Raw genomic sequence first — 25,759 nt, 5'->3', positions numbered from 1 at the left:
AATGGCTGACTGAAGACGGGACGGTCGGCCATTTGTGCCCGTTTCCGCTGTAACGTGAAACTTTATTGCTCCTCGCTAAAACAAGCAAGGTGTTGTAGCGAATCATTATTGTAGGCAACGGCCCCTCCCTGCAGCAGCAGCACACATAGAAATATAATATAAAGGGGGGGGGGGGACGTTTTAACAGTGAGCGCGCTCATTTGGCTGACCAATAAGTCATCCAAAATTCCATGACCATCACAGCCCTACCATCTCTCTGTACTGTGTCACATCCTTCATGCTTGCTGTAACTGTGCCGTAAGTTGCATTCATACATTAATAGCAAAGTCAAATTCCTACGACTGCATCAAAGGGACAGCTCAACCCCCCTCTGTATTGAAACAGCTAACAATTCTGTATAATGATACTGAACAACCCTGGCTGGCCAAGACTGAACAATAGGGAAGTATCAACAATTAACATGTACACAAAGCTTCAAACCGAGCTTTCATTGGCCCAAGAAAAGATCATTCAGATGCGCCATTGACAGGGATCACAATGGAGAGTGTGGGAACAGGACACCCAGGTCAGTGAACCTGCTGTCACACAGTGACGTTTTGGTCATTCTGACACCCAACCATAACCCTAGATGGGAATGTTTGATTATTAAGGACTTACCATACACCTAGAATGTTTGATCTTGATCTTTGATCAAATAACATTTTATTTGTCAAATACACAGTAGGTATTTACAGCAGGTATAAAAGGGGCAGTGAAATGCTTACATGCTAGCTCCCTCAACATTGTAGTACGTTATCAATATCAATAATAATAATAAAATAAGTCAATAGAGGATGGTAGTATGCATAGTAATAAAACTGCTATGTACACAACAGGATGTACAATATACATTTATGAATGTGCAATGTCAACTATGACTGCGTTACAAATATAAAGTGGATTTCTACTATAATTACATTGCTATTAGGGAAGTGACTTACCTGCAGTGTTTGGACTTAGGTATGTACTGTGACAAGAAAAAGTATGTGAACCCCTTGGAATTATCTGGATTTCTGCATAAACTGGTTATAAAATTAGATCTGATCTTCATCTAAGTCACAACAACAGACAAACACAGTCTGCTTAAACTAATAACTCACAAATTATTGTATTTTTCTTGTTTTATATTGAATACATAATTTAAACATTCACAGTGTAGGTTGGAAAAATTGTGAACCCCAAGCCTAATGACTTCTCCAAAAGCTAATTGGAGTCAGGAGTCCGTTAACCTGGAGTACAATCATTGAGATGAGATTGGAGATGTTAGTTAGAGCTGCCCTGCCGTATTAAAAACATTCACAAAATTGGAGTTTGCTTTTCACATTGCCTGATGTGAACCATGCCTTGAACAAAAGAGATCTCAGAAGACCCAAGATTTAGAATTGTTGACTTGCATAAAGCTGGAAAGGGTTACAGAAGTATGTCTAAAAGCCTTGATGTTCATCAGTCCACGGTAAGACAAATTGTCTATAAATGGAGAATGTTCAGCACTGTTGCTACTCTTCTTTGGAGTGGCCGTCCTGTAAAGATGACTGCGTGAGCACAGCGCAGGATGCTCAATGAGGTTAAGAAGAATCCTAGTGTCAGCTAAAGAACATGCTAACATCTCTGTTGACAAGTCTATGATACGTATAACACAAAACAAGAATGGTGTTCATGGGAGGACACCATGGAAGAAGCCACTGCTGTCCAAAAAAATACATTCCATGTCTGAAGTTCGCAAAAAAACATCTGGATGTTCCACAGCACTACTGGCAAAATATTCTGTGGACAGATGAAACTATAGTTGAGTTGCTTGGAAGGAACACACAGCACTACTGGCAACATATTCTGTGGACAGATGAAACTATAGTTGAGTTGCTTGGAAGGAACACACAGCACTATGTGTGGAGGAAAAAAGGCACAACACACCAACATCAAAACTTCATCCCAACTGTAAAGTATGATGGAGGGAGCATCATGGTTTCGGGCTGCTTTGCTGCCTCAGGGCCTGGACGGTACGCTATCATCGACAGGAAAATTAATTCCCAAGTTTATCAAGACATTTTTCAGGAGAATGTAAGGCTATCTGTCCACCAATTGAAGCTCAACAGAAGTTGGGTGATGCAACATGACAATGACCCAGAACACAGAAGTAAATCAACAACAGAATGGCTTCAACAGAAGAAAATACACCTTCTGGAGTGGCCCAGTCCGAGTCCTGACCTCAACCTGATTGAAATGCTGTAGCATGACCTCAAGTGAGCGGTTCACACCAGACATCCCAAGAATATTGCTGAACTGAAACAGTTTTGTAAAGAGGAATGGACCAAAATTCCCCCTGACCGTTGTGCTGGTCTGATCTGCAACTACAGAAAACATTTGTTTGTTGCTGCCAGAGGGTCAACCAGTTATTAAATCCAAGGATTCACATACTTTCCCCACCCTGCACTGTGAATGTTTACACCGTGTGTTCAATAAAGACATGAAAACATATAATTGTTTGCGTGTTATTGGTTTAAGCAGAGTGTTTGTCAGCTGTTGTGACCTAGATGAAAATCAGATCAAATTTTATGACCAATTTATGCAGAAATCCAGATTTTTCCAAAGGGTTCACATACTTTTTCTTGCCACTGTACAGTCAGTGGTCAGAGCCCAGATGGAGAAACAGTGGAGAACAGTAACACTCACTGTGACCTTGAGTAGTGTGACTACCATCACAGACTACCTTCGTACACAGTGGGCACAGCAACAGCTTCTGTAGTGGAGGGCAATTGAAGGCCCATGTGGCTCTTGTATGAATAATGTATACCTGCATGTCTGAACAGTGCCGACCATGGCAGTGCGTATGAAAGCAGCGCATCATGAATGTTTCACTATGCTGTCCATACAGTCTATGATGCTGACAAATATTTGTTCTCAATGTTCAGTAATCAGTACACTATAACACAGCTTTCTGTACTGTAGCTTACAATGGAGCTTACATCAGGAGAAAAACAAACTGAGTTCTGGTTTATGATAAATCTGGTTTAAGTTAAATCTGACAGTCAGATAATCTAACAGGTCCCTATGCTCAATGTTTGGCAGGAGTTAGTTGGGGAATCAAGGAGGAGGCATACAATCCATTAGTATGTGTTACAAACACTCCCACTCACGGAGCTCTGTTTTTGACAGCTAAAGGATGACAGACAACTGCTTCTGACCAGATGAACTGTTTCTTGCGTCTAAATGGGTTGTCTCACATCCCTATCTCTTCACGACAAGACTATTTCCTTTGGGATCTTGATATTCAGAAAAAGGAGGAAGAACTTCTTTGGACTGATATGTTCCATTGCATCTCCTGTCTAGTAGAGAGTGGAAGTTTGGAAACCAGTCAAACCACCCTCCATAAAACCAAGGAAGAGTCTAGATAAAAGAAGGCTGTTTTAGCTGCCTTCTGTAAGAATTCCGTTGCTGTTTATTCAGTCTATACTCTCCACCAGCTGCGGCTCTGTTCTATTGTCCATTGATGCACCCTGACTCCCTCTCCTTGCCTAACCAATGACTGCCCCGGCCTGGGCCTTATGCGGGCAGCCAGCACTGGACTCAAGTCTTTGTGGGGGATATTGCACATTCAGTTCAGCAGATCTCTCCCATCTCATGTTCGAATTCAAACATCTCTATGAATCCAGCTTGCAGTTGCACATTCTATACTCCCAAACATTGAATCATTAGGAAATATGTGCCTTCCTCCTGTCTGTAATTGCACCATCTGCTTTTGCATCCAGCAGTGAACAGGGTGTGGTCTGGAAGTCAAGGTCCAACCATACCCCAAAGACCTCCTTGTCGCCTCTGCATCTTCTCCAAACATTACCACACCACGGCTGGGCTGAACTCTTTATTTGCGTTAGGGTGTGTGGTTGTGTTTGTTTCATTTTAATTCTGCAAGGTACTGTATCCAATTTCCTCAAGAATGCCTTTAGGACAGAACTAGTTCAAGCTTAGTTTCCACTTATCCTAGTCTCTTTTGACAGGGAGTCTAAAAGATTTTTCACTTCGAGTTTGGTTTTTAAATTTATGTTGTACAAAAGTATTTCAACAAAAGGAGGGAGTTTCCTGAGTTTGAAGAGGCTATACATTCATGTACATACTACCTCAATTGGCCTGACCAACCAGTGCTCCCGCACATTGGCTAACCGGGCTATCTGCATTGTGTCCCGTCACCCATCCCCGGCCAACCCCTCTTTTACGCTACTGCTACTCTCTGTTCACCATATATGTATAGTCACTTTAACCATATCTACATGTACATACTGCCTCAATCAGCCTGACTAACCGGTGTCTGTATGTAGCCTCGCTACTTTTATAGCCTCACTACTGTTATTTTTCACTGTCTTTTTACTATTGTTTTTATTTCTTTACTTACCTGTTGTTCACCTAATACCTTTTTGCACTATTGGTTAGAGCCTGTAAGTAAGCATTTCACTATAAGGTCACCTGTTGTATTCAGCGGACATGACAAATAAACTTTGATTTGATTAGTCAGGCAGCAAACTATTTTCTGCTGGCAATGTCAAGTGCATTTTTTATGCAAAAAGTGACATCTCATTCATTTTCATTGTGCAATTGTATTGTGTTAGAGTATTTAATACATATTGCTCAATGTCAAAGAACTTAGGGGATGCTCGAAAGATCATATCAATTACACCAACATAACTTATTATGAAAGATTATTTTGCCAATCCTGCTTTTCCTTCTCTGGAAAAAACCCTGGTGATTTTTCCATTATACATGGCGGTAGACTACTAAAGTATTTAACTCGGAGGGAGGAGCAGTTCTCATTGATTTTATCCCACAGATCCTCCATTATACTGAGCAGAGCATGGCTCTGACATATCACATAAAGCACAGCATGGTCATCACCCTCTGACCTGTGATCTCACTCCCAGACAGTCCAGCAGTTCAGTGACCAATGCAGAAACAATGCTTTCTGAGAGTGAGCAGAGCTTTTCCCCTACAAAAGGCTCATTGTTTATTAGAGCAATAAGTGGGCCGTCTGGAGAAACTGGGTTTGTGGTACAGCGAAGAGGATAGAGGCCGTGGTGGGCTGGGTCCACACATGACTAGAATTGCACCAACCGAGTGAGGATATGGTCTTAGTATTACCCCTGAAGAAAAGTGACTGCAATTTTCAAACCTGGCCTACTTTGCCACTCATGTTTAATACGTCTCAAATTAAGATTAGAAAAGTATCCCTGTTTAGTAGTTTCAAGCCATCACCATGCCAACAACATTACAGTACCCCACTCCCTATAACTGACCTAATTTCCTGATAGAACTGTCAGGAGAGGGTTGAGTCAGACTTTGTATTCAGTGGAGGATTTGGGATGAAAATGAATTGTGCAATGATCTCCAAATGGGCCAGCTCCGAACTCTTTTGCCGCCCATAGTCTGGTCCACCCCACTTTACCCTATGCTGTCATTCCCCAAGGGGGCGTGCAAACAGGCCAATCAGGGTCAGGAATGTTCCTGCAGAGGAAACAGTTCAGCACTAATCGAAATGTAAAGCAGATGCTGCACTATGAGACTTCACCAGAACTCCAGGACTCGGGAGTGGTGCTCTGCTAAGGATACAGAGCCGCCCTCTACATGTAGGGAAACCCCCCCAGCTATGAGGTTGAGGTATTTAGGCCAGACACGTTGTATGTAGTGAGAGGAATACCCTATTAAAATGACAAAAACAACCCGTATGGGCTCATCACCGTCAGGGTATAGATATCTCCTTTAATCTTCAGGTAAGCCCTGTCAGACTGTTTAATTATGCTAACAGCCTTTCTCAGCAATTTTGTCCTGCTTTTATACTGGAACTGTAATCCCCTCTCTGTTGCATGTCTCTTCCTTTGTGGTTCTGGAGGCAGCCATAATTCTGCCGTGCTTAAAGGATTGGAATTTTTCACAGTACTGAGAAAGCAAACTAGTCAAAACAACCTGTTGCTAGTGACCCACATTCAGTAATGTAGGTAATACAGCGTAGTGGTCACAACAACTCAACTCTGACCAGACTTAACTATTGTTTTTTAAATTTACATCAGATGATCCAGTGAAAGGATTTAGTGACCTGTGAATCCAGGAATAGACTGTTTCTTCACAAAATATCTTGCAGTTGTCTAAATGTTATTTTGTATTACAATACATGTCTATGTAAACAGTATGAGGCTTATGTTTCCAAACTGGCGTAACATAGTAAGTGTAAATCTGGGACACTCAAGTTAGTATAATATATTACGTTTTGGTATGGTATGTATTCATTTGTGGATGTCCATCATCCATTTCTTATGATATGTTACAAATTGCAATTTTTTGTGGCTAATGTTAGCTAGGTGGCTAAAGTTAGCTAGGCTAGGGGTTAGGGTTAAGGTTAGTGTTAAGGTTAGGGTTTGGAGTTAGGTTAAAGGGTTAAGGTTAGTGTAAGGGTTAGCTATCATGCTAAGTGGTTGCAAAGTAGCTAAAAGTAATAAGTAGTTGCAAATTAGCTCAAATGCTAAAGTTGTCTGTGATGAAATTCGAACACACAACCTTCGGGTTGTTAGACATTTGTGTTATACACCTACCCAACCACCCTACTTTCATGTTTGCCTTAAATTACCTTCTGTCCTATGTAACCATACCAAATGTAACATATTATACTAATTTGTCCCAGATTAACGTTTGCTGTTATGTCTAGTCTATGAGACCAGGCTGATGTTTCACACCATTGTTTTTTCTGGAATTTAGATTGGAATGAAACTAAAACCAGTGGTGGAAATAGTACCCAATTGTCATACTTGAGTAAGGGGAAAGGGAAAGGGGGATACCTAGTCAGTTGTACAACTGAAGGCATTCAACTGAAATGTGTCTTCCACGTTTAACCTGAAGATAATGACTTAAGTGAAAGTCACCCAGTAAAATACTACTTGACGAAAGGTATTTGGTTTTAAATATACGGTACTTAAGTATCAAAAGTAAGTATATAAATCATTTAAAATTCCTTATATTAAGCAAACCAGATGGCACCATTTTTTCCTTCTTTTTACGGATCGCCAGGGGCACACTCCAACACTCAGACATCATTTACAAATGAAGCGTGTGTGTGTAGTGAGTCCATTTTCCTGTCCTGCTAAGCATTCAAAATGTAACGGGTACTTTTGGTTGTCAGGGGAAATGAAAAAAGTACATTTTCTTTAGGAATGTAGTGAAGTAAAAGTTGTCAAAAATATACATATAAGTACAGATAATCAAAAATTTTGTAATAGGGGGAACTGGAGCCCATTCCAACATAATTCCACCTTTTAAGTTTTCACCCTGAGTTCTCAGCAGCCAGCACCCATACACAAACTACAGATTAGAGTCTTAGTACTGTGTAAAGTTTAAACAACGATTAGTCATTGAAAAAAGAGCACAAAGTAAATAAGCTTTACCAAAATAATTTGTCATGTATATGAAATGGACATACCACTTGAAGTGTCTTTAAACCTTTGCATGTTCATGGTGGTTACATAGATACCTTAGTACACTTTATTAGTACTTACAACTGTTATACCTTTTTGTGGTTTGTGTATTTATACATTTAACTATTTATATGTGTTTTCTTTGTAAACAAAAACTCCAATCAGTTTCTAAATTGTAGCAACTTTTGGGAAGTCAAGTGCATGTCAGTTTTTGTCAGACAAGGAACATTATTTCTGTTTTTTCTTCAACATTTGTACTATCCATTTGTCTCTGTTCTCTGTTCCAGAGCTTATGTCCACTGTGAATTATCAGCAGCAACAGAGGGAGGAAGAGGAGGAGGAAGATGAAGAGCAAGGAGAGAAGTTTGAGTTTGATGACAGTGCTGATGAGAAAGACCCAGTGGAAGCCATGCAAACGGCAAACGAGTCATCTATGGAGGCCACAAGCCAACCACAGGACAATGCAGTAACAACACCCCTTGCACACTCACAACAGCACCTCAATGCAATGCCCCCTGCTGGTCAGGAGGACAATCCTTCACAGGGACAAGACTCCACGGCCTCTTCAGGTAAAGTGTTCTTTCTATTACAACACATTGTGAGTGACTCTTCTCCACTGGTCTCATAAGGTGCTAAGGTTCTAATTGAATAAAGAGCAGTGAAACTTGTTGATATCAGTATGCTGTTGACTACCTGAGTCATGTTGCCAAACAAGCTCTGTTAATTACACTCCTTGCTAAAGAAGGAGATTTAAATCTATGTGAACTTCTGTCGGACAAAAGGAAGCGATTAGTGCTTAATTAAAATACTTCTCACGAAGCCTACGCGTAGTAATCCGTTAAGTGGGTTGTGGTGCATTTCTCCACTGGGGAATTCTGGGGTTGATGATGCTGTACGGTGGAAGCCTGTTACCCAGTGGATGGTGGAGGACACGGGCGTCCGGCTGGGACTTTGCCCTCCCAGGTAAGATGAGAGGGCTCACATTGTCTCTGGATAAATTAAATAATAGTTTGAATAGGAATATCTTCCATAAAAGCTGATTTGCACACAGGACCTATATAGCGCTAATAATACAATTCCTGTGGTCTGTTTTCAACAGCGATTGTCTTCTTGGAGACACAGGACCTACCGCTCTTCATAAAACAAGGTCGATTAAGATGAAGTAAAGAGGAAATAAGATATACTTTTGTATAGTTTTCCTCACATTGAGACCTATCTGGATGTATTCCAAACTTTTTAGCTGTCCTTCCCATATGCTACACGTTGTACAAGTTATAGTAACAAACACAAGCATGACGTTACATTAAAAAAAAAGATGTCTAATGTCTCCCGCTTAATTCTCCCCACAGATGTTCCAGTTAGCAACCCACCCAGGCGGTAAGAGACTCTCTGCTTTCTATCTGCATTCCATCTTCAGGGGTTGTGTGGTTTGGCCTCATAGGAGGAAACATCTGTCTTCATTAAGTTATCAATATACTGTATTAGCATGACCCAAAATCAGAAACATCTCTTTTTTCATAGAGAAGGGGCGTGTCAAAGTAGAAAGATAGGTTATAGCAGTTTGCAGTGTAAAAAGTTGTATATGAGTTAGGGGGTTCACTAGAATGTACATTAGAAACATGTTATCAACCTTTTAATTTGGGGTCCCCTGTCTTGGTGGGGGCCACTGGTCCTGGTTAGGTCCCAGCATGATGGTGTGCTAGGAAGTGTGCTGGGAAACCCATGCTGATAGGAGAGCCAGGGCCTGTCGTTCCTGTGGGCTTTCCTGTGCTGAAAAGCGGGTTGTATGTGAGTGACTGTGATAGTGTGTATCTCTCAGTGTGTCTGTGTGTGTGTGTGTGTATGTTTGAACAGGGTTGGATTGTGAGAGAAGGGACTGTGGTTTCTGAGATTTCTCCTCTGGAAGATTTCTGCTGAGTAGACTGTTTCACTGCGGGTCAATATTCTCCCTTTCCTAGTGGAGCTATCAATAGCTTTTTCCTCCAACAAGGTGGAAGGTGTGTGTCAGCACGTTTGCTCTGTGTGTCTGTTTCAGCTCAGATTCAGATATTTTTGCATCGCAAAGAATACTTTGTAGTAGAAACATTGTTGTAGAACATGCATAACATGTCTACAGGTCTATTCAAGTCAGGAAAGCAGAGGTATTGTGTGTGTGTGCGCATGTCTAGGTGCATCTGTTGATTCTAGGACCTTTGACAGATAGCTTTCATTAAGTGAGACCCTTAAGATTGAAAAGTCCTGGACAACGGTCACCATGACAACTTGACACTTGACATTTATATGGCTCTGCTTTATGTTCAGTTGAGCTGTAGCCTTAGACTAGAGGGGCTCACATTTAACACTCCACTGAAGCAACCCCACTTTACAACACTCCTTTTCCTTTTTTCTTTATCTTCATTCCACCTTTCCTTGCTGTCTGCTCTGCACAGTATTCTGCTTAGTGGTAGATCTGCAAGCTGGGTTTGCAACCTGTTCAAGTAAACAATGTTACAAAAGACACCGATGCCGTATACAGACCTGTGTACACTGTCAGGGCGCAGACGCAAGATGCATTTGCTATAGCAGGTGGTGTGTTGTTTGATTAGACTCGTTATAGTAACTGTAGTTACAATGAAGGTCTAGCTAGCCCATCATCAGCATGGTCAGCACTATTTCCATAGAGACGGGAGGAAAGCCAAGTAAACATGGCTCCCTGGTTGACTGTGTTCTGTAGTTAGAGGGCGTTGAAACACATCTAAGGCCTTGCATTCAGGCTGCTCACACTGTGCCTCCGTCTGTTCTATTTGCATTGAAATACGTTTGCCATTTCTTCTGCTATAGACCTATGACTCACAGGGGCTTGTATAGACAAGTGAAGGGCGTAGGCCTACAAAGATGAACCATACAATATATACTTTTCCAGTCTTTTACACATTGAAATAGTTTGTGTTCTCAAAAAACGTCTGGTTAAATACCCATTTGAAACCACAGTAATGAGACATGCGTTCTGTATGAATTTTTTCATTTCATATGCTGTGTTATTAATATGTCTGAGGCACATTCTACCCCAGCATAGTTTTTCTTATAATTTATTTGAGAAAGTTCTTATTCATAGAAAACTGCTTGAGTAGACATTACTCTGTAAAAACTCTTAGCTGTAATATGTTGGGTTATCTTTGCCAGCCCCGTGAGCTGCTTCCTGACTGAGTCTGGTGTCTTTGGGGAGGCAGTGCAATGTGAACAGTTGAAACGTTTATTAGCGGACATTACTAGGAACTGGGTTTGAAGTTTCAACATTGCTCAAACAAGCTTTAGCTAACGCCTTTTTGTTGTCTTGCCAAAGAAGGTAATGCAATAATATATACAGAAAGTCTGGCCAACAGGTTGCTTGCAAGCTATATTTGGCTTCAAAATATTTCCTACACAACTAAACTGTGTAATTCTGTAAACATTGAGGACTGTCAGGCATGCCTGGAACAGGGGAGAGGTACAATATCTTGCTGACTGATTGACATACTGGCTGTTGGCAAAGCCGAGAGGGATGGTGGGAGGGATGCATTTAATGAGATTGGTTTCTCCTCCATCCCAGATCTAGCTGTATAATCAAGCATGTGGGAGAATTGCTGTAACTCTCACTGGTAGCTTGAAAACATAAGAAAGTGGTAGCTCTTTACAGAATACCTACAAGATCAGTATTAGGAGATGTCTCAAAGGCAATATTCCAGGGCCAGTCATTATTATGGTTAGGCTTTAGGAATGTCAGGTGATCAATGGCTATCGTTTAGGGGGATCTTTCATAGCTCACAGTTAATATATCAAGCAGGAGGTAAGGTCACATTATCATATTCATGGTCTCACATGAGTTTACCTGGATCAGATGACTCTCTCCATCCCTCACAACAGCAGTCAGCAGAATCATCACACCACAGTGAATAGGACTGACCAACCTAGCAGAAATGAGCTGCACAAGGAACATATAGCTGTGGCAGGTTTAAGGAAGTGTTACACCTCGTTCACATCAACAGCGTCATTGCGTTTTGGTACACCAGAAGTTAATTAATTTCCAATGGAACTCTGTAATTAACTTGTAGCATTGCGTTGCAGAAGCAGTTGCAGTGTGTTGTGTGGTGCATACGTTGGATTTATCGAACATATGTATCAAATGCATAGACGGCTTGACAAAAACGGTAACTTTTGCTGCACACATTTCCAGATTATGCTGCTCACCATTTTGTGCAATGACACTGTCTGTGTGATCAAGGCGTTAGCATGCTGGGACAGCAGTGCTTCATACTCTTTGCCCCGCCTACTTCACCTTTCCTCCTCGACCTCCTCCTCCTCCACACTGCAATTCACTTGTAATGAGCCACACAGCACCCAGCCTAGAGTAGTCATAACTGCTTTCAATACTCTGCCTGGTATGTTCCAGGGTCTCTGGCCCGGTCGAGCTGGTTGAGCCCATCGCTGCAGCACCTTCAGTGGGAGAGCAGCCCCGGGAGGAGTCCCAGGAAAGGTCTGGTCCTGGAGACATGTTACCAGTGGAGAACCAAACTGACTCGGAGGACCATAGCGTGGAGACTGAGAAGAAGAGCTCCAGCTTGAGAGAACACTCTGAAGGTACAGAACTACATAGATATAGATACATGAAACATGATATAGACAGAAGAGAGCAAGCTTACACCAATTACAGTATAGGCTTTCATAACTTCCATTGTTTTACAGTAATAAAATAAACTGTATTGGTTTGTAATCGTTGCGTGGAACTTCCAAAGGGCAACGGCCAGCACACACTCTCTCCCTCCCATGATTTGATTTCAACATGGACATGACAGGAATTCAATTCATTCAGGATGAGGATCAATAGTAGACTATTGGTCTATTTCCACCAAGGGAAATTGCTCTTGCTGACATTAGGCTATTTGAAGGTGGTCCACTAAGGACTCTGTAAGGAGCCTGACTAAGCCAGGCTCTGCTCAACTTTATTTCACCTTTCTCTTTAGTTGTCTTCACATACTCCCTGTTCTTGTTGATATTGAAAAATGTATGCCTTAGTTTATAATAGTAATCTATTTTAAGTGTGGTGTAAACATTTTCAGCATCATGCATGGATACTGTAGAAATCTGATTTAACAATCTGTACCTCAGTTTTGTGATCAGTTCCTCTGTCCAGTGTCTGTGTCCTTTTTCCCATCTTAATCTTTTATTTTTATTGGACAGTCTGAGATATGGCTTTTTCTTTGCAACTCTGTCTAGAAGGCCAGTATCCTGGAATCGCCTCTTCACTGTTGATGTTGAGGCTGGTGTTTTGCGCATACTATTTAATGAAGATACCAGTTGAGGACGTGTGAGGCGTCTGTTTCTCAAACTAGACACTGTCTTTGTCCTCTTGCTCAGTTGTGCACGTGGGCCTCAAACTCCTTTTCCTATTCTGGTTAGAGCCAGTTTGCACTTTTCTGTGAAGGGAGTAGTACACAGTGATGTACAAGATCTTCAGTTTCTTGGCAATTTCTCGCATTGAATAGCCTTAATTTCTCAGAACAAGGATAGACCGACGAATTTCAGAAGAAAGGTCTTTGATCTGGCCATTTTGAGCCTGTAATCAAACCCACAAATGCTGATGAGCCAGATACTCAACTAGTCTAAAGAAGGCCTGTTTTATTTCTTCTTTAATCAGAACAACAGTGTTCAGCTGAGCTAACATAATTGCAAAATTGTTTTCTAATGATCAATTAGTCTTTTTGAAATCATAAACTTGGATTAGTGCCATTGGAACATAGGAGTGATGGTTGCTGATAATGTGTCTTTGTATGCCTATGTAGATATTTCATAAAAAATCTTCTGTTTCCATCTACAATAGTCATTTACAACATTAACAATGTCTACACTGTATTTCTGATCAATTTGATGTTATTTTAATGGACAAGAAATGTGCTTTTTTTAAAAACAAGGACATTTCTATGTGACCTCAAACTTTTGAACGGTAGTGTATGTAGGGTCGAAGTAACTATGCAACAGGATAGATAATAGACAGTAGTAGCAGCTTATTTGGTGAGTGTGAAAGTGTGTGTGTGTGTGTGAGTGTACAGTTGAAGTCGGAAGTTTACATACACCTTAGCCAAATACATTTAAACTCAGTTTTTCACAAATCCTGACATTTAATCCTAGTAAAAATTCCCCGTCTTAGGTCAGTTAGGATCACCACTTTATTTTAAGAATGTGAAATGTCCGAATAATAGTAGAGAGAATTATTTATTTCAGCTTTTATTTCTATCATCACATTCCCAGTGGGTCAGAAGTTTACATCCACTCAATTAGTATTTGGTAGCATTGCCTTTAAATTGTTTAACTTGGGTCAAACTTTTCAGGTAGCCTTCCACAAGCTTCCCACAATAAGTTGGGTGAATTTTGGCCCATTCCTCCTGACAGAGCTGGTGTAACTGAGTCAGGTTTGTAGGCCTCCTTGCTCACACACACCTTTTCAGTTCTGCCCACAAATGTTTTATAGGATTGAGGTCAGGGCTTTGTGATGGCCACTCCAGTACCTTGACTTTGTTGTCCTTAAGACATTTTGCCTCAACTTTGGAAGTATGCTTGGGGTCATTGTCCGTTTGGAATACCCATTTGTGATGAAGCTTTAACTTTCTGACTGATGTCTTGAGATGTTGCTTCAATAAATCCACGTAATTTTCCTTCCTCACGATGCCATCTATTTTGTGAAGTGCACCAGTCCCTCCTGCAGTAGAGCACCCCCACAACATGATGCTGCCACCCTCGTGCTTCACGGTTGGGATGGTGTTCTTCGGCATGCAAGCCTCCCCCTTTTTCCTCCAACTATAACAATGGTCATTTTGGCCAAACAGTTCTATTTTAGTTTCATCAGTCCAGAGGACATTTCTCCAAAATTTGATTCTGATTTCTTTTGATTTTCCCATGATGTCAAGCAAAGAGGCACTGAGTTTGAAGGTAGGCCTTGAAATACATCCACAGGTACACTTCCAATTGACTGAAATTATGTCAATTAGCCTACCAGAAGCTTCTAAAGCCATGACATAATTTTCTGGAATTTTCCAAGCTGTTTAAAGGCACAGTCAACTTCTGACCCACTGGAATTGTGATACAGTGAATTATAAGTGAAATAATCTGTCTGTAAACAATTGTTGGAAAAATTACTTGTGTCATGCACAAAGTAGATGTCCTAACCGACTTGCCAAAACTATAGTTTGTTAACAAGAAATTTGTGGAGTGGTTGAAAAAATAGTTTAATGACTCCAACCTAAGTGTATGTAAACTTCCGACTTCAACTGTATGTGTGGCGTCAGAATCAAATCAAATTGTATTTGTCACATCTGCCGAATACAAGAGGTTTAGACCTTACAGTGAAATGCTTACTTTACAAGCAGTTTGCATGGGGGCTCGTGTTATGTGTGTGTGTGTTGTGGTATCAGTCAGTGCAAGTATGTGTGAGTGTGGGGAAGCATCCAGTGTGTTTACACTGTTATTGCAAAAAAGGGTCAATGAGATAGTCCGGGTAGTCATTTAATTAACTATTTAGCAGTCTTGTTAAACAGTCTTATGGTTTGGGGTTAGAAGCTGTTCAGGTTCCTGTTGGTTTCAGACTTGGTGCACTGGTACCACTTGCCATATGTTAGCTGAGAGAACAGTCTATGGCTTGGGTGGCTGGAGTCTTTGACAATTTTTTGGGCCTTCCTCTGACACCGCCTGGTATAGAGGTCTTGGGTGGCAGGGAGCTCGGCCCCAGTGATGTACTGGGCTGCACTCACCGCCCTCTGTAGCACCTTGTTGTCGGGTGCCTTGCAGTTGCCGTACTAAGCGGTGATGCAGCCAGCAAAGATGCTCTCAATGGTGCAGCTGTAGAACCTAAAAAGGTGATTTTGTGTCCACTCTATAACTGTATGGGTGTGTGTGGACTTACATTCCTGTAGATTGATACAAATCTATTTGACACATTTGATAACACTGTTGCCATTTAGTCATACTACAGTATGGATGTTCTGTGTTACTATCAGTACTGGATTACTACAGTGTAATAGTAAGTTTGTAACCCATTCAAAGATTCTGGTACCTGGGCTCTGTCATTGAGTTCAATACCAGCTTTACATTTTCTTCTGGTCCTAACATTATGACCAGTTTGGGTCCTAATCCCAGGACTACCGTCAAGAAATGCCATACTGTGCTAAAAAGGTTTTCACCAAACCAAGGTGAAACTTGCCTGAGTTCTGCTGTGTTGCCTTCTGGGATTGTTGGGGAAAATTAACTCAGCCTGAGTGTATTTCTTCAAGCTTTACACCCATGCTGTTTGAAATAATGAGCACTGTTCAGAAGACTGAGTCAGTTACTTTGCAGATCTGCAGATAGTCAGGCTGATAGCCAAGATTCAGTTATTCCCCTTCTTTCGGTACACATTCTTCACAGAGAGAGGATGTGTGCGTGTCTGTGTGTGTGCACGATTGCGTATATAATTCCTATTGTAGTAGAAGAACACTGTCTGTTTTGTCTCTCTCTTGGATTGTGTCCAAGGTTATTTAGAATCTTATATAGAGCTGTGGCGGCTAATCCATGTCAGAATACACATCTCTCATCAGATTAATTGAATCCAGTGATTGTTGATGTTTGAGGTTTATAAGGAACCGTTCCAGACAAATCACAATTTAAAAACGAATCAATAAAGCCCCTAAGCTAAATTAGGCTGAAACACTCCCAAAGCAATTAATTACAAATCCTGCAGACCGTGGAGATAGATAGGGTCGATACATTACAAACAAGGTGGATATAATCATGTTGCCACAATTACATAGCACAACCCCACACTTACCACAAATAACAACAACACACAGGGCCTCCCTGCTAAGTCCCTGCTAATATAATCAATGAACTGTTGATGTTTTCAAGACTATGATATACGGTGGCAAGAAAAGGTATGTGAACCCTTTGGAATTACCTGGATTTCTGCATAAATTGGTCATCAAATTTGATCTTATCTTCATCTAAGTCACAACAATAGACACACATAGTGTGCTTAAGCTAATAACACACAAATTATCGTATTTTTCTTGTCTTATATTGAATACTTAATTTAAACATTCACAGTGTTGGTTGGAAAAGATTGTGAACCCCTAGGCTATTGACTTCTCCAAAAGCTAATTGGAGTCAGGAGTCAGCTAACCTGGAGTCCAAACAATGAGACGGGATTGGAGATGTTGGTTAGAGCTGCCCTGCCCTATAAAAACACTCACAAAATTTGAGTTTGCTATTCACAAGAAGCATTGCCTGATGTGAACCATGCCTTGAACAAAAGAGATCTTAGAAGACCTAAGATTAAGAATGATTGTCTTACATAAAGCTGGAAAGGGTTATAAAACTATTTCTAAAAGCCTTGATATTCATCAGTCCAAATTGTCTATAAATTGAGAAAGTTCAGCACTGTTGCTACTTTCCCTAGGAGTGGCCGTTCTTGCAAAGATGACTGCATGAGCACAGCGCATAATGCTCAATGAGGTTAAGAAGAATCCTAGAGTGTCAGCTAAAGACTTACAGAAATCTCTGGAACATGCTAACATCTCTGTTGACGAGTCTACGATACGTAAAACACTAAACAAGGATGGTGTTCATGGGAAGACGCCACTGCTGTCCAAAAAAACCATTGCTGCACGTCTGACGTTTGCAAAAATTCACCTGGATGTTCCACAGCACTGCTGGCAAAATATTCTGTGGACAGATGAAACTACAGACAGACAGTTTTCCTTGTTTGGAAGGAAAACACAACACTATGTGTGGAGGAAAAAAGGCACAGCACACCAACATCATCCCAACTGTAAAGTATGGTGGAGGGAGCATCATGGTTTCGGGCTGCTTTGCTGCCTCAGGGCCTGGACAGCTTGCTATTATCGATGGAAAAACATATTCCCAAGTTTATCAAGACATTTTTCAGGAGAATGTAAGGCTATCTGTCCACCTATTGAAGCTCAACAGAAGTTGGGTGATGCAACAGGACAACAACCCAAAACACAGAAGTAAATCAACAACAGAATGGCTTCAACAGAAGAAAATACACCTTCTGGAGTGGCCCAGTCCGCGTCGTGACCTCAACCTGATTGAAATGCTGTGGCATGACCTCAAGTGAGCGGTTCACACCAGACATCCCAAGAATATTGCTGAACTGAAACAGTTTTGTAAAAATGAATGGTCCAAAATTCCTCCTGACCGTTGTGCTGGTCTGATCCGCAACTACAGAAAACATTTGTTTGTTGCTGCCAGAGGGTCAACCAGTTATTAAATCCAAGGGTTCACATACTTTTCCCACCCTGCACTGTGAATGTTTACACGGTGTGTTCAATAAACACATGAAAACATATAATTGTTTTTGTGTTATTAGTTTAAGCAGACTGTGTTTGTCTATTGTTGTGACCTAGATGAAGATCAGATCAACTTTTATGACCAATTCATGTAGAAATCCAGATTTTTCCAAAGGCTTCACATACTTTTTCTTGCCACTGTACATCTAACTGATGTAAATGACACTGACAATTACAACATAGAAGTTACAGAACCTTGGGGTATAATGCTTGTGGTTTTGCTCTTGAAGTTTGGTTGCCATGCAAAATAATCACTGACAAACCCTCCTCCTGGCTCTGTGGCTTGGGCTTGTGACTGGTCCTTACTGTCTTCCCCAATAGGTGAGGGGGTGGATGATGATGAGGCCGATGCAGCACTACAGACAGGGAGCCCGGAGGTGATCTATGATGACGTGCCCTGTGAGGGACCACTCTCCCCTGACGAAGGTGAGTTCTGGGGCAGGGGCTCGGGCCACTGACTGCTTTTATTGGATGTCTCCCCTGTCTGATACTGCACCATCAGTCTTTGGACCAATGCACATCAGACCTGGGTTCAAATGCCATTTGGTTCCTCTTAAATACTGAGCTGTGCTTGATTGAGCTTGAGGATCTGCTGTCTGACAATGCACTGTCAGTCCTTGGATCACTGTACAGTCTTTGTGCTTTGTTGATGTCAGTATATCTATGTATGTGTGTGTGTATGTGTGTGTGTGTCTGTCAGGGGACATGCTCTACGAGGATGTGCACAGAGAAGAAATGCCCCAGGGTGCAGGCAATGGTTGGAGCTCCAGTGAGTTTGAAAGTTACGACGAGCAGTCTGATACCGAGAGCAAGCTACCAACCCGCAGCAAGGTAGGAGAGATGGCGTTCTGTTGTGTCTGTCTGTGTGTGTGTCTGTGTGTCTGTCTGTCTGTCTGTGTGTGTGTCTGGATTTTTGTGTTTGTGTTCAATGCATAAGACATGACTCAAAGAGAATATTTCACCCAATGCTACTGCTCTCCCACCAAACTTATTTTATTCATGTGAGAAACTGTTGGGGAAAATACAAAGAACATGAAACATGTATCAGCCCTGTCTGGGTGGGTTAATATTCTCGCTTTGTGGCCTGAGAATAAACAAGCTTCCTTCTCACTTGAAAGGCATCAAAGTCATGACACTGTCCAGAAGCTGTATGTTATAACCATACTGTAGGTGACTGTAGGCTCTCTCTCCGCCACATGGGGGCAGTATATACTCATTGAAGTTGTGCGCTATTCTGGTCAGATTTGGTCCAGTCTCATCCCTGTGTATATACCGTGTATGCCGAGTACACTATGGGGAAGTTTTGACAAAACATATTTGACTAAGCTGGTGCTATTGATACGTAGATTGAGAAAACATTCTATGAAATGATATCCATATACAGAGGGGAGCGATGACCTGCTTGTTATGAACACTTGCTTGTTACGTTTGGGCAGAAACGATGGTGGCTTTACTGAAATGAATATCACAGCAGGAGGTAGTCTATGAACATCCCCTCCTCCCTCTTCATGTCTGCCTCAACCTCCCCCCTGCACTCACTTCCTTCACCAAGATCATTGCTATTAGTCCAGGCTGACATTACCCTTTGACCCAGCGCAGTGCTCTAAGCTTCCACTCTCCACCCTTGTGATTAATCCAGGCGTTGCCTTGCTTGTTTTGTCTTGATCCCTTTTCCCTCAATATTCCGCTGTCTCATCTCCCTTCCTTCATCCCTGTGTCCTGCTGTGTGGTTTAACACAACCTGCCCTGACCTGATTCGCACCACACTGCCCAACACCTGTGGCGTTCCCGTACTGTAGCAGTACTCCCCTGACGTGCGTCGGCTGAGGGAGCGTTGTGCCAGGACCAAACGTGAAATAGCCATGAGGCTAGGTGGGAAAAACAACTATGACACCAAGGTATATAACTGGCAGTAAGAAAACACAACATGACATCAATTTAGAACTCAAACTTACAGCACCCAGAAGGCTATGCAATGATTACAATATTACCAAAGCCAAAATATGCCTGCTGTAGTATGAAGTGCATTATAATGATTCACTTTCTTTACCATCCTGTCCTTGCTAATGTTTCTCTGCTTTCCTCCAAACAGTCGTTCTCATGAGAGATTTGTCTCTCTCCTTCTAGTTTAGTATGAGGACAAGTTTTAGGGATACATGAATGAGTAAAACACATTTGCATCCATAAACACATTGCCAGTTTCTCCAAGTTGATAACCTAGTTTCCTGAAGTGGCATCATTTAAAAATACCACCACCATGGGTATATTCTGGGTCTGTGTGCATCACTGCCAGGCCTCAGTGATGCTCAGGGTGGGGTTTGTGGTTAGCAGAATCTATGATCTCCTCATAGACTTCCTGATTAGTGACTAGATCAGACAGTTACAGACCAACTGAGAGGCGCATATGGCAGTATTCATGGCTTGATGCATCCAGTGTCCCATCTCTCTCTATCTCTCCTTGTGGATTACTCTGCAGTGTTCCCTGGCTCTGTCCTCTCTCTCCTTGTGGACTAACTGTTTTGGCCTCTTTGTCCTTTTGAACCAGGTTCATCAGCTAATGAAGGCCGCTAGAAGTGGGACCAAGGATGGATTGGACAAGACCAAAATAGCCTTCATGCGGAGAGTCTCCTTCCTGCACAAGAAGGACCACTCAGGTAATCTGGGAAAAAGTTCTTCAAAATGACTTTTTGCCAAATGACTGTCTCAGATGAAAGTATCCCTTTTATGGAGATATGTGTAAATTTGTTGTGAAATGAGAGTTTCTGTGGAAGACAGGAGTTCACATACATTTCATCTGCCGCTTTGAATTAAGCTGCTGTGGAGAACTTGTGTGACGCTAGCCGAGCCAAAAGTAATGTTCGAGGCAGATAGAGAAGAAAGCCTCCCATTTCCTTTCCAATCCCAGCTTTAAAAGAGAAAAGACTTGTGGAAAATGATCTAAACGATGTAAGATATTTCAAATGACACAGCTGGGATAAGTTGAGCGGCTCGCGCCGATTAAAGACAGACTCTGTGGCGAACGGAAGGGTTTGATGTGTGGGAGAGGAACGGGCAGAAAATCTCACATGACAGAGGTTGTACCCCAGGAAGCCTCGGTACACAATGGAACCAGATTACCATCCGTTAATGGAGTGTCGAGCAGCTCCAGAAAGCACAGATAACAGAGCCACAAATCAAATCATTTTTCAAACAATCAAAAAGAGGTAAAGAGGTCAGTGGTTCTATTTGTAGCTGTTGATCAGGGGGAATCTGGGCAGCATTATATATTTCCGATACTGACACACGATTATCGTTCCAAAGTCATTAATTGGAGTGGTGTTGGCTGGCGAAAATCAGTTTTAGTATCTATGTCTATATGGTTGCAGGGAAGTTTGGATTTTGTTGAATGCCTTTGTATTCATGCTGTTCCTTTGCAATATCTTTTTCCCTCCTAAGTCTTTCATGCAGAGTGCAAATCTCTTTATATTTGAGAGATAATAAAGTTGGAGTGCATCTGGGATTGTGGCTCCAGTTAAGATGTGAAAGCTGTAAATGTGCCTCAGTGTGCGTGTGTGTGTTCCCCTGTGCAGAGGATGTGGAGGATGATGCAGGGTACCTGGATGTGGCTGTGTCGGAGGTGAAACAGCCTCCTGCACAGCTGAGCCCCATGCCTGAGGGGCTGAGCAGCCAGCAGGTGTGTATGTGTGTATACAGATGTTTGCATGTGTGTGTGTGTGTGTCAGAGTATTCTGTGAACATCTAAATTCATGTGATATGCAGGCAATGATGCAAACAATTTTTTTTATATTGGCAACACTGACTCGGTAGTATGATTGGGAGAAATATGTCTGCTACAGTTAAGTACAGGGCTACTCATTCCAAGGGAAACCTCAGGGTAAATCCGGGCCTCATGAAAAGAAGGCTGCCCAACCCAAACTCTCTTACCCGATTACAATCACACGCCCAGGCATGACTACAGTAGCCTAGTACTATCAAACAACCTGTCACACACTCCCATCATGCCGTTTTCTTTGTGTGACCGTTGACCTCTCACTTGTATGTTTCCCTGCCTGGCCTCCTCTCTCAGGTGGTCAGACGCCACATCCTGGGTTCCATCATTCAGAGTGAGCGCAGTTATCTTGAGTCCCTCAGGAGAATCCTTCAGGTGAGTGCTTTACTCCCTACCATCCCTTCTCCGCCCTATGCTTACTCTGACAGATGTAATACTTTCATCTTTTCAGCATTTAAGAATGCGTCTGAAAAGGAAACTGGAGATGAGTATGAAATTACCAGGCTTGCTCCGCATAAATAATCGTGATAGAACAGATTCCTCTCACATCTTTGGTGCCCCGCTGATGCTAAGAGAGAGATTCTCTCTGTCAGGTGTTCACAGAATCACAGAATGGGATTCTCTCTTCTATTTTTCTGTGGTGGAGAGAGAAGCATTCGTTATCTCCCCTCAGAGATGAAGAGACACACCAGCTGAAATGGAAACAGGCGTGATCAGTGGGAGGGTTATGTTTTCTGTTAAGATACAACGCTGTACTACCTTTGTTTTGTCATGAGATGATTGTGTTTGATAATTGCGAATGTTAATCCTTTTTTTGTGATTTTGCTTTCCATTCAACAAGGCCAGCTCACTGCTAGAGGAAACATAAAAGAAAAAAGCCATTACATTAAGAACTGCGACTTCAGTCGTATAAAATCAGAAATTGCCTGTGTTATGCCCCCTGTCCATATTCCACTTGTCGATAATTAATTTGCTGTGGAGGATTTATGGTTGGGCAGGGGAAGCTTGTAAAACAACAATAGCAGCACTAGTCTATCATCTATTGTTGTTTCCAAACATTGACTTTCATTGCTGATTTTCTGCTTACTGCATCTGGCAGTTTCTGATTTCACAGATTACATTTGCCATATTTAAATGACTCACTTTAAAAGACATTGCAGTAATGTGCACATGTTTTACACAGTCGACTAGTTTTGATACTGTACAGCATCTTAACTAATTGCAGTTGCTTATAGGAGTGTTACTAACTGACGATTGCATCAATGTGCCTTCCAGTAAGGGTCCAAGCCCTGTTGGATGCTGCTGTTGTATCTGTTGAGAGATGTTGCTATTGATGTGTGGCTTTTTTATGATCAGGGCCTACCTGTGTATTTTATATCGTTCTCTACCGTAAAGCACACCTAATCCAAGTTAACTTGGGTGTACTGTTTCCCCAGGAGTACCAGAGGCCCTTGCTAGAGGCGGACCCACGCATCCTGAGCCCACGGAAGATCCGGCCCATATTTCACCGTCTACGGGAGATCACTCAGTGTCACTCCATGTTCCAGATCGCACTGGCATCACGTGTGGCTGAGTGGGACAGCAGTGAGAAGATTGGGGACCTATTTGTGGCCTCGGTTAGTGAGAGTGAGAGAGTGAGAGTGAGAGAGAGATATTTTATTTGTCCAACTAAAAGTAGTCAGTTTTCCCATCAGAAGACAATTTCCACACACAGTTATAATGAGCTGCACTTAAAATTGAGAAAACAACACTAACCTCAAACATGGAGATAATTACATTTTAGATGAATATCTCTTTTGCAGCAAATAATCTCAGAATATGTGTGCTTATTGCATTGGCACTGGTCCATTGGACTAATCTATGAGTGTGCTGCTGTGACCCTCTGCAATGTGCTCATCCATAAGGCTTGCTCATTATTTGCCTATCAAAGACACCATTCCGACCCATCTGCCTTCCTACTGGCCCTGTTTATTGTGATGTTTCATTAATATCCTGACACCAGCCAAATGAGCCTGTTGTGGGAGAGTGAGAGGTGATTTCTCTTTTTCACCTGAGTGTGGATTTGTAACCCAGATGTTAATGATTTATGCTATAGGTCTCACACTTGTATCTGTGTGTTGTTTTTGCCTGGCTTGAAGAGCAGGTGAAGTAAAGGGTTAATTTCTATGTGAGACTGGGTAATTTTCCAGCTACTGCTCCTCCAGCTACTGCTGCTGTCAGCAGCCCGCTTAGTGTTTAATCAAAGGAGAGCGAAGGACTGTGCTGTCACAGCCGCGTCTCAACATCCCCACCTCACCCCCTCTAAAGGATTATGAAGGTTGTTAACAGATTGGGGTGTTAAATACCACATTTAAATGGCAATTTCCTACCCTCCGCAACATTGAAATTATCTGTAGATTTCCAGTATTAGGATTACTAGATGAGCTGTTGAATTTCTAGGAACTTCAAAGATCTGTCAGAAGAAAAATATTGTCAGACATTTTCACAGATCAAATAACCAAACATGACTTGTCCCTGAAATCATTTGTTTCATGAAAAAGCCACCAGATTCCTGATCTGATATCCAAAGGTTTTGTGTTTCCCATAATCCCACCTTTCTGGGTTTCCACAGTTTTCCAAGTCCATGGTGCTAGATGTTTACAGCGACTATGTCAATAACTTCACCAATGCCATGGCCCTCATAAAAAAGGCATGCATGTCCAAACCAGCTTTCCTGGAATTCTTAAAGGTGAGTTACAAAGTAGACTTGTCTATGTGCTTTTTTTTCTCTCTAATTCATTCTATTTTTCTTTAAAGACTCTCTAACCAACAGTAACAGCTACTATTTAATTAGGCTCTTATATTCTACTATATTCTACTAGTGTCTTGATACTTGGTTAAAAATGTAGTTGCTTTATTGTTTCTCTTTCAACAACTCGAAATCCTTTGTTTTATATATATATATATATATATATATATATATATATATATATATATATATATATATATATATATATATATATACACATATAAAAACAAAAAACGATATATAGTGGGGCAAAAAAGTATTCAGTCAGCCACCAATTGTGCAAGTTCTCCCACTTAAAAAGATGAGAGAGGCCTGTAATTTTCATCATAGGTACACTTCAACTATGACAGACAAAATGGTGTCATTTGACAGTTCTTTGGTCTTGGCCATAGTGGAGTTTGGAGTGTGACTGTTTGAGGTTGTGGACAGGTGTCTTTTATACTGATAACAAGTTCAAACAGGTGCCATTATTACAGGTAACGAGTGGAGGACAGAGGAGCCTCTTAAAGAAGAAGTTACAGGTCTGTGAGAGCCAGAAATCTTGCTTGTTTGTAGGTGACCAAATACTTATTTTCCACCATAATTTGCAAATAAATTCATTAAAAATCCTACAATGTGATTTTCTGGATTTTTTTTCTCATTTTGTCTGTCATAGTTGAAGTGTACCTATGATGAAAATTACAGGCCTCTCTCATCTTTTTAAGTGGGAGAACTTGCACAATTGGTAGCTGACTAAATACTTTTTTGCCCCACTGTATATATATTTCCCTCATTAAAATGCAAATCAATTTATAACATTTTTGACATGCGTTTTTCAGGATTTGTTTGTTGTTATTCTGACTCTCACTGTTCAAATAAACCTACCATTAAAATTATAGACTGATCATTTCTTTGTCAGTGGGCAAATGTACAAAGTCAGCAGGGGATCAAATACTTTTTTCCCTCACTGTATATATATATATATAAAAACAACACGATGTATATATAAAAACAACATTAGCAATTAGCAACTCTTACATACTGTACAGTGCACCTTCTCAAACCTGAAGTTTCTCACAGTAAACTGTATTTAATGATGAACCTGTTCGGATGATGTCAGTGTAGCACAATGTGGCTGTTATTATCAGCAGTTTTCTATTCATACACAGCTGTAGGACTTCACTCCCTGTGTTATGACCTACACCCACACCCATATACTGTACACTGACCATCTCCATTTACTCATTCTCTACTGACCCGCACAGACACCTTCCTAACCTAAACCCACTCCTACTCCCACACTCCTAAACTCTATATATCTTGTTCCTCTGAATAAGCACTAAAGGTGTCTTTCTCTTAGTGTATGGATTATCTTCTGACTGTACTA

The 25,759-nt window shown here is 41.4% G+C and overlaps 1 protein-coding gene across 5 annotated transcripts in view; it reads left to right on the top strand.

The window, feature by feature from the left end:
* The window catches only part of LOC112218458 (rho guanine nucleotide exchange factor 10-like protein), a 105,286-nt gene that overhangs the window by 1,191 nt on the left and 78,336 nt on the right, over nucleotides 1-25,759 (top strand). Inside the window, exons 1-12 of one of the 5 annotated variants that reach the window (XM_042296023.1) lie at nucleotides 5,722-5,792; nucleotides 7,772-8,053; nucleotides 8,834-8,861; nucleotides 11,893-12,080; nucleotides 18,158-18,262; nucleotides 18,537-18,667; nucleotides 19,636-19,734; nucleotides 20,382-20,490; nucleotides 21,406-21,509; nucleotides 21,903-21,980; nucleotides 23,042-23,221; nucleotides 24,217-24,333. In XM_042296023.1, coding sequence (XP_042151957.1) covers nucleotides 7,777-8,053; nucleotides 8,834-8,861; nucleotides 11,893-12,080; nucleotides 18,158-18,262; nucleotides 18,537-18,667; nucleotides 19,636-19,734; nucleotides 20,382-20,490; nucleotides 21,406-21,509; nucleotides 21,903-21,980; nucleotides 23,042-23,221; nucleotides 24,217-24,333 — 1,416 coding nt within the window. In that variant the 5' untranslated portion in view covers nucleotides 5,722-5,792; nucleotides 7,772-7,776. The other 4 variants (XM_042296026.1, XM_042296029.1, XM_042296019.1 and 1 more) reach the window with 4 other exon arrangements.

Source organism: Oncorhynchus tshawytscha, linkage group LG02, assembly GCF_018296145.1.
Source record: "Oncorhynchus tshawytscha isolate Ot180627B linkage group LG02, Otsh_v2.0, whole genome shotgun sequence".
Lineage (NCBI taxonomy): Eukaryota > Metazoa > Chordata > Actinopteri > Salmoniformes > Salmonidae > Oncorhynchus > Oncorhynchus tshawytscha.
The sequence above is the reverse complement of the archived record's forward strand: the minus strand, read 5'-3'. Positions and strand labels throughout refer to the sequence as shown.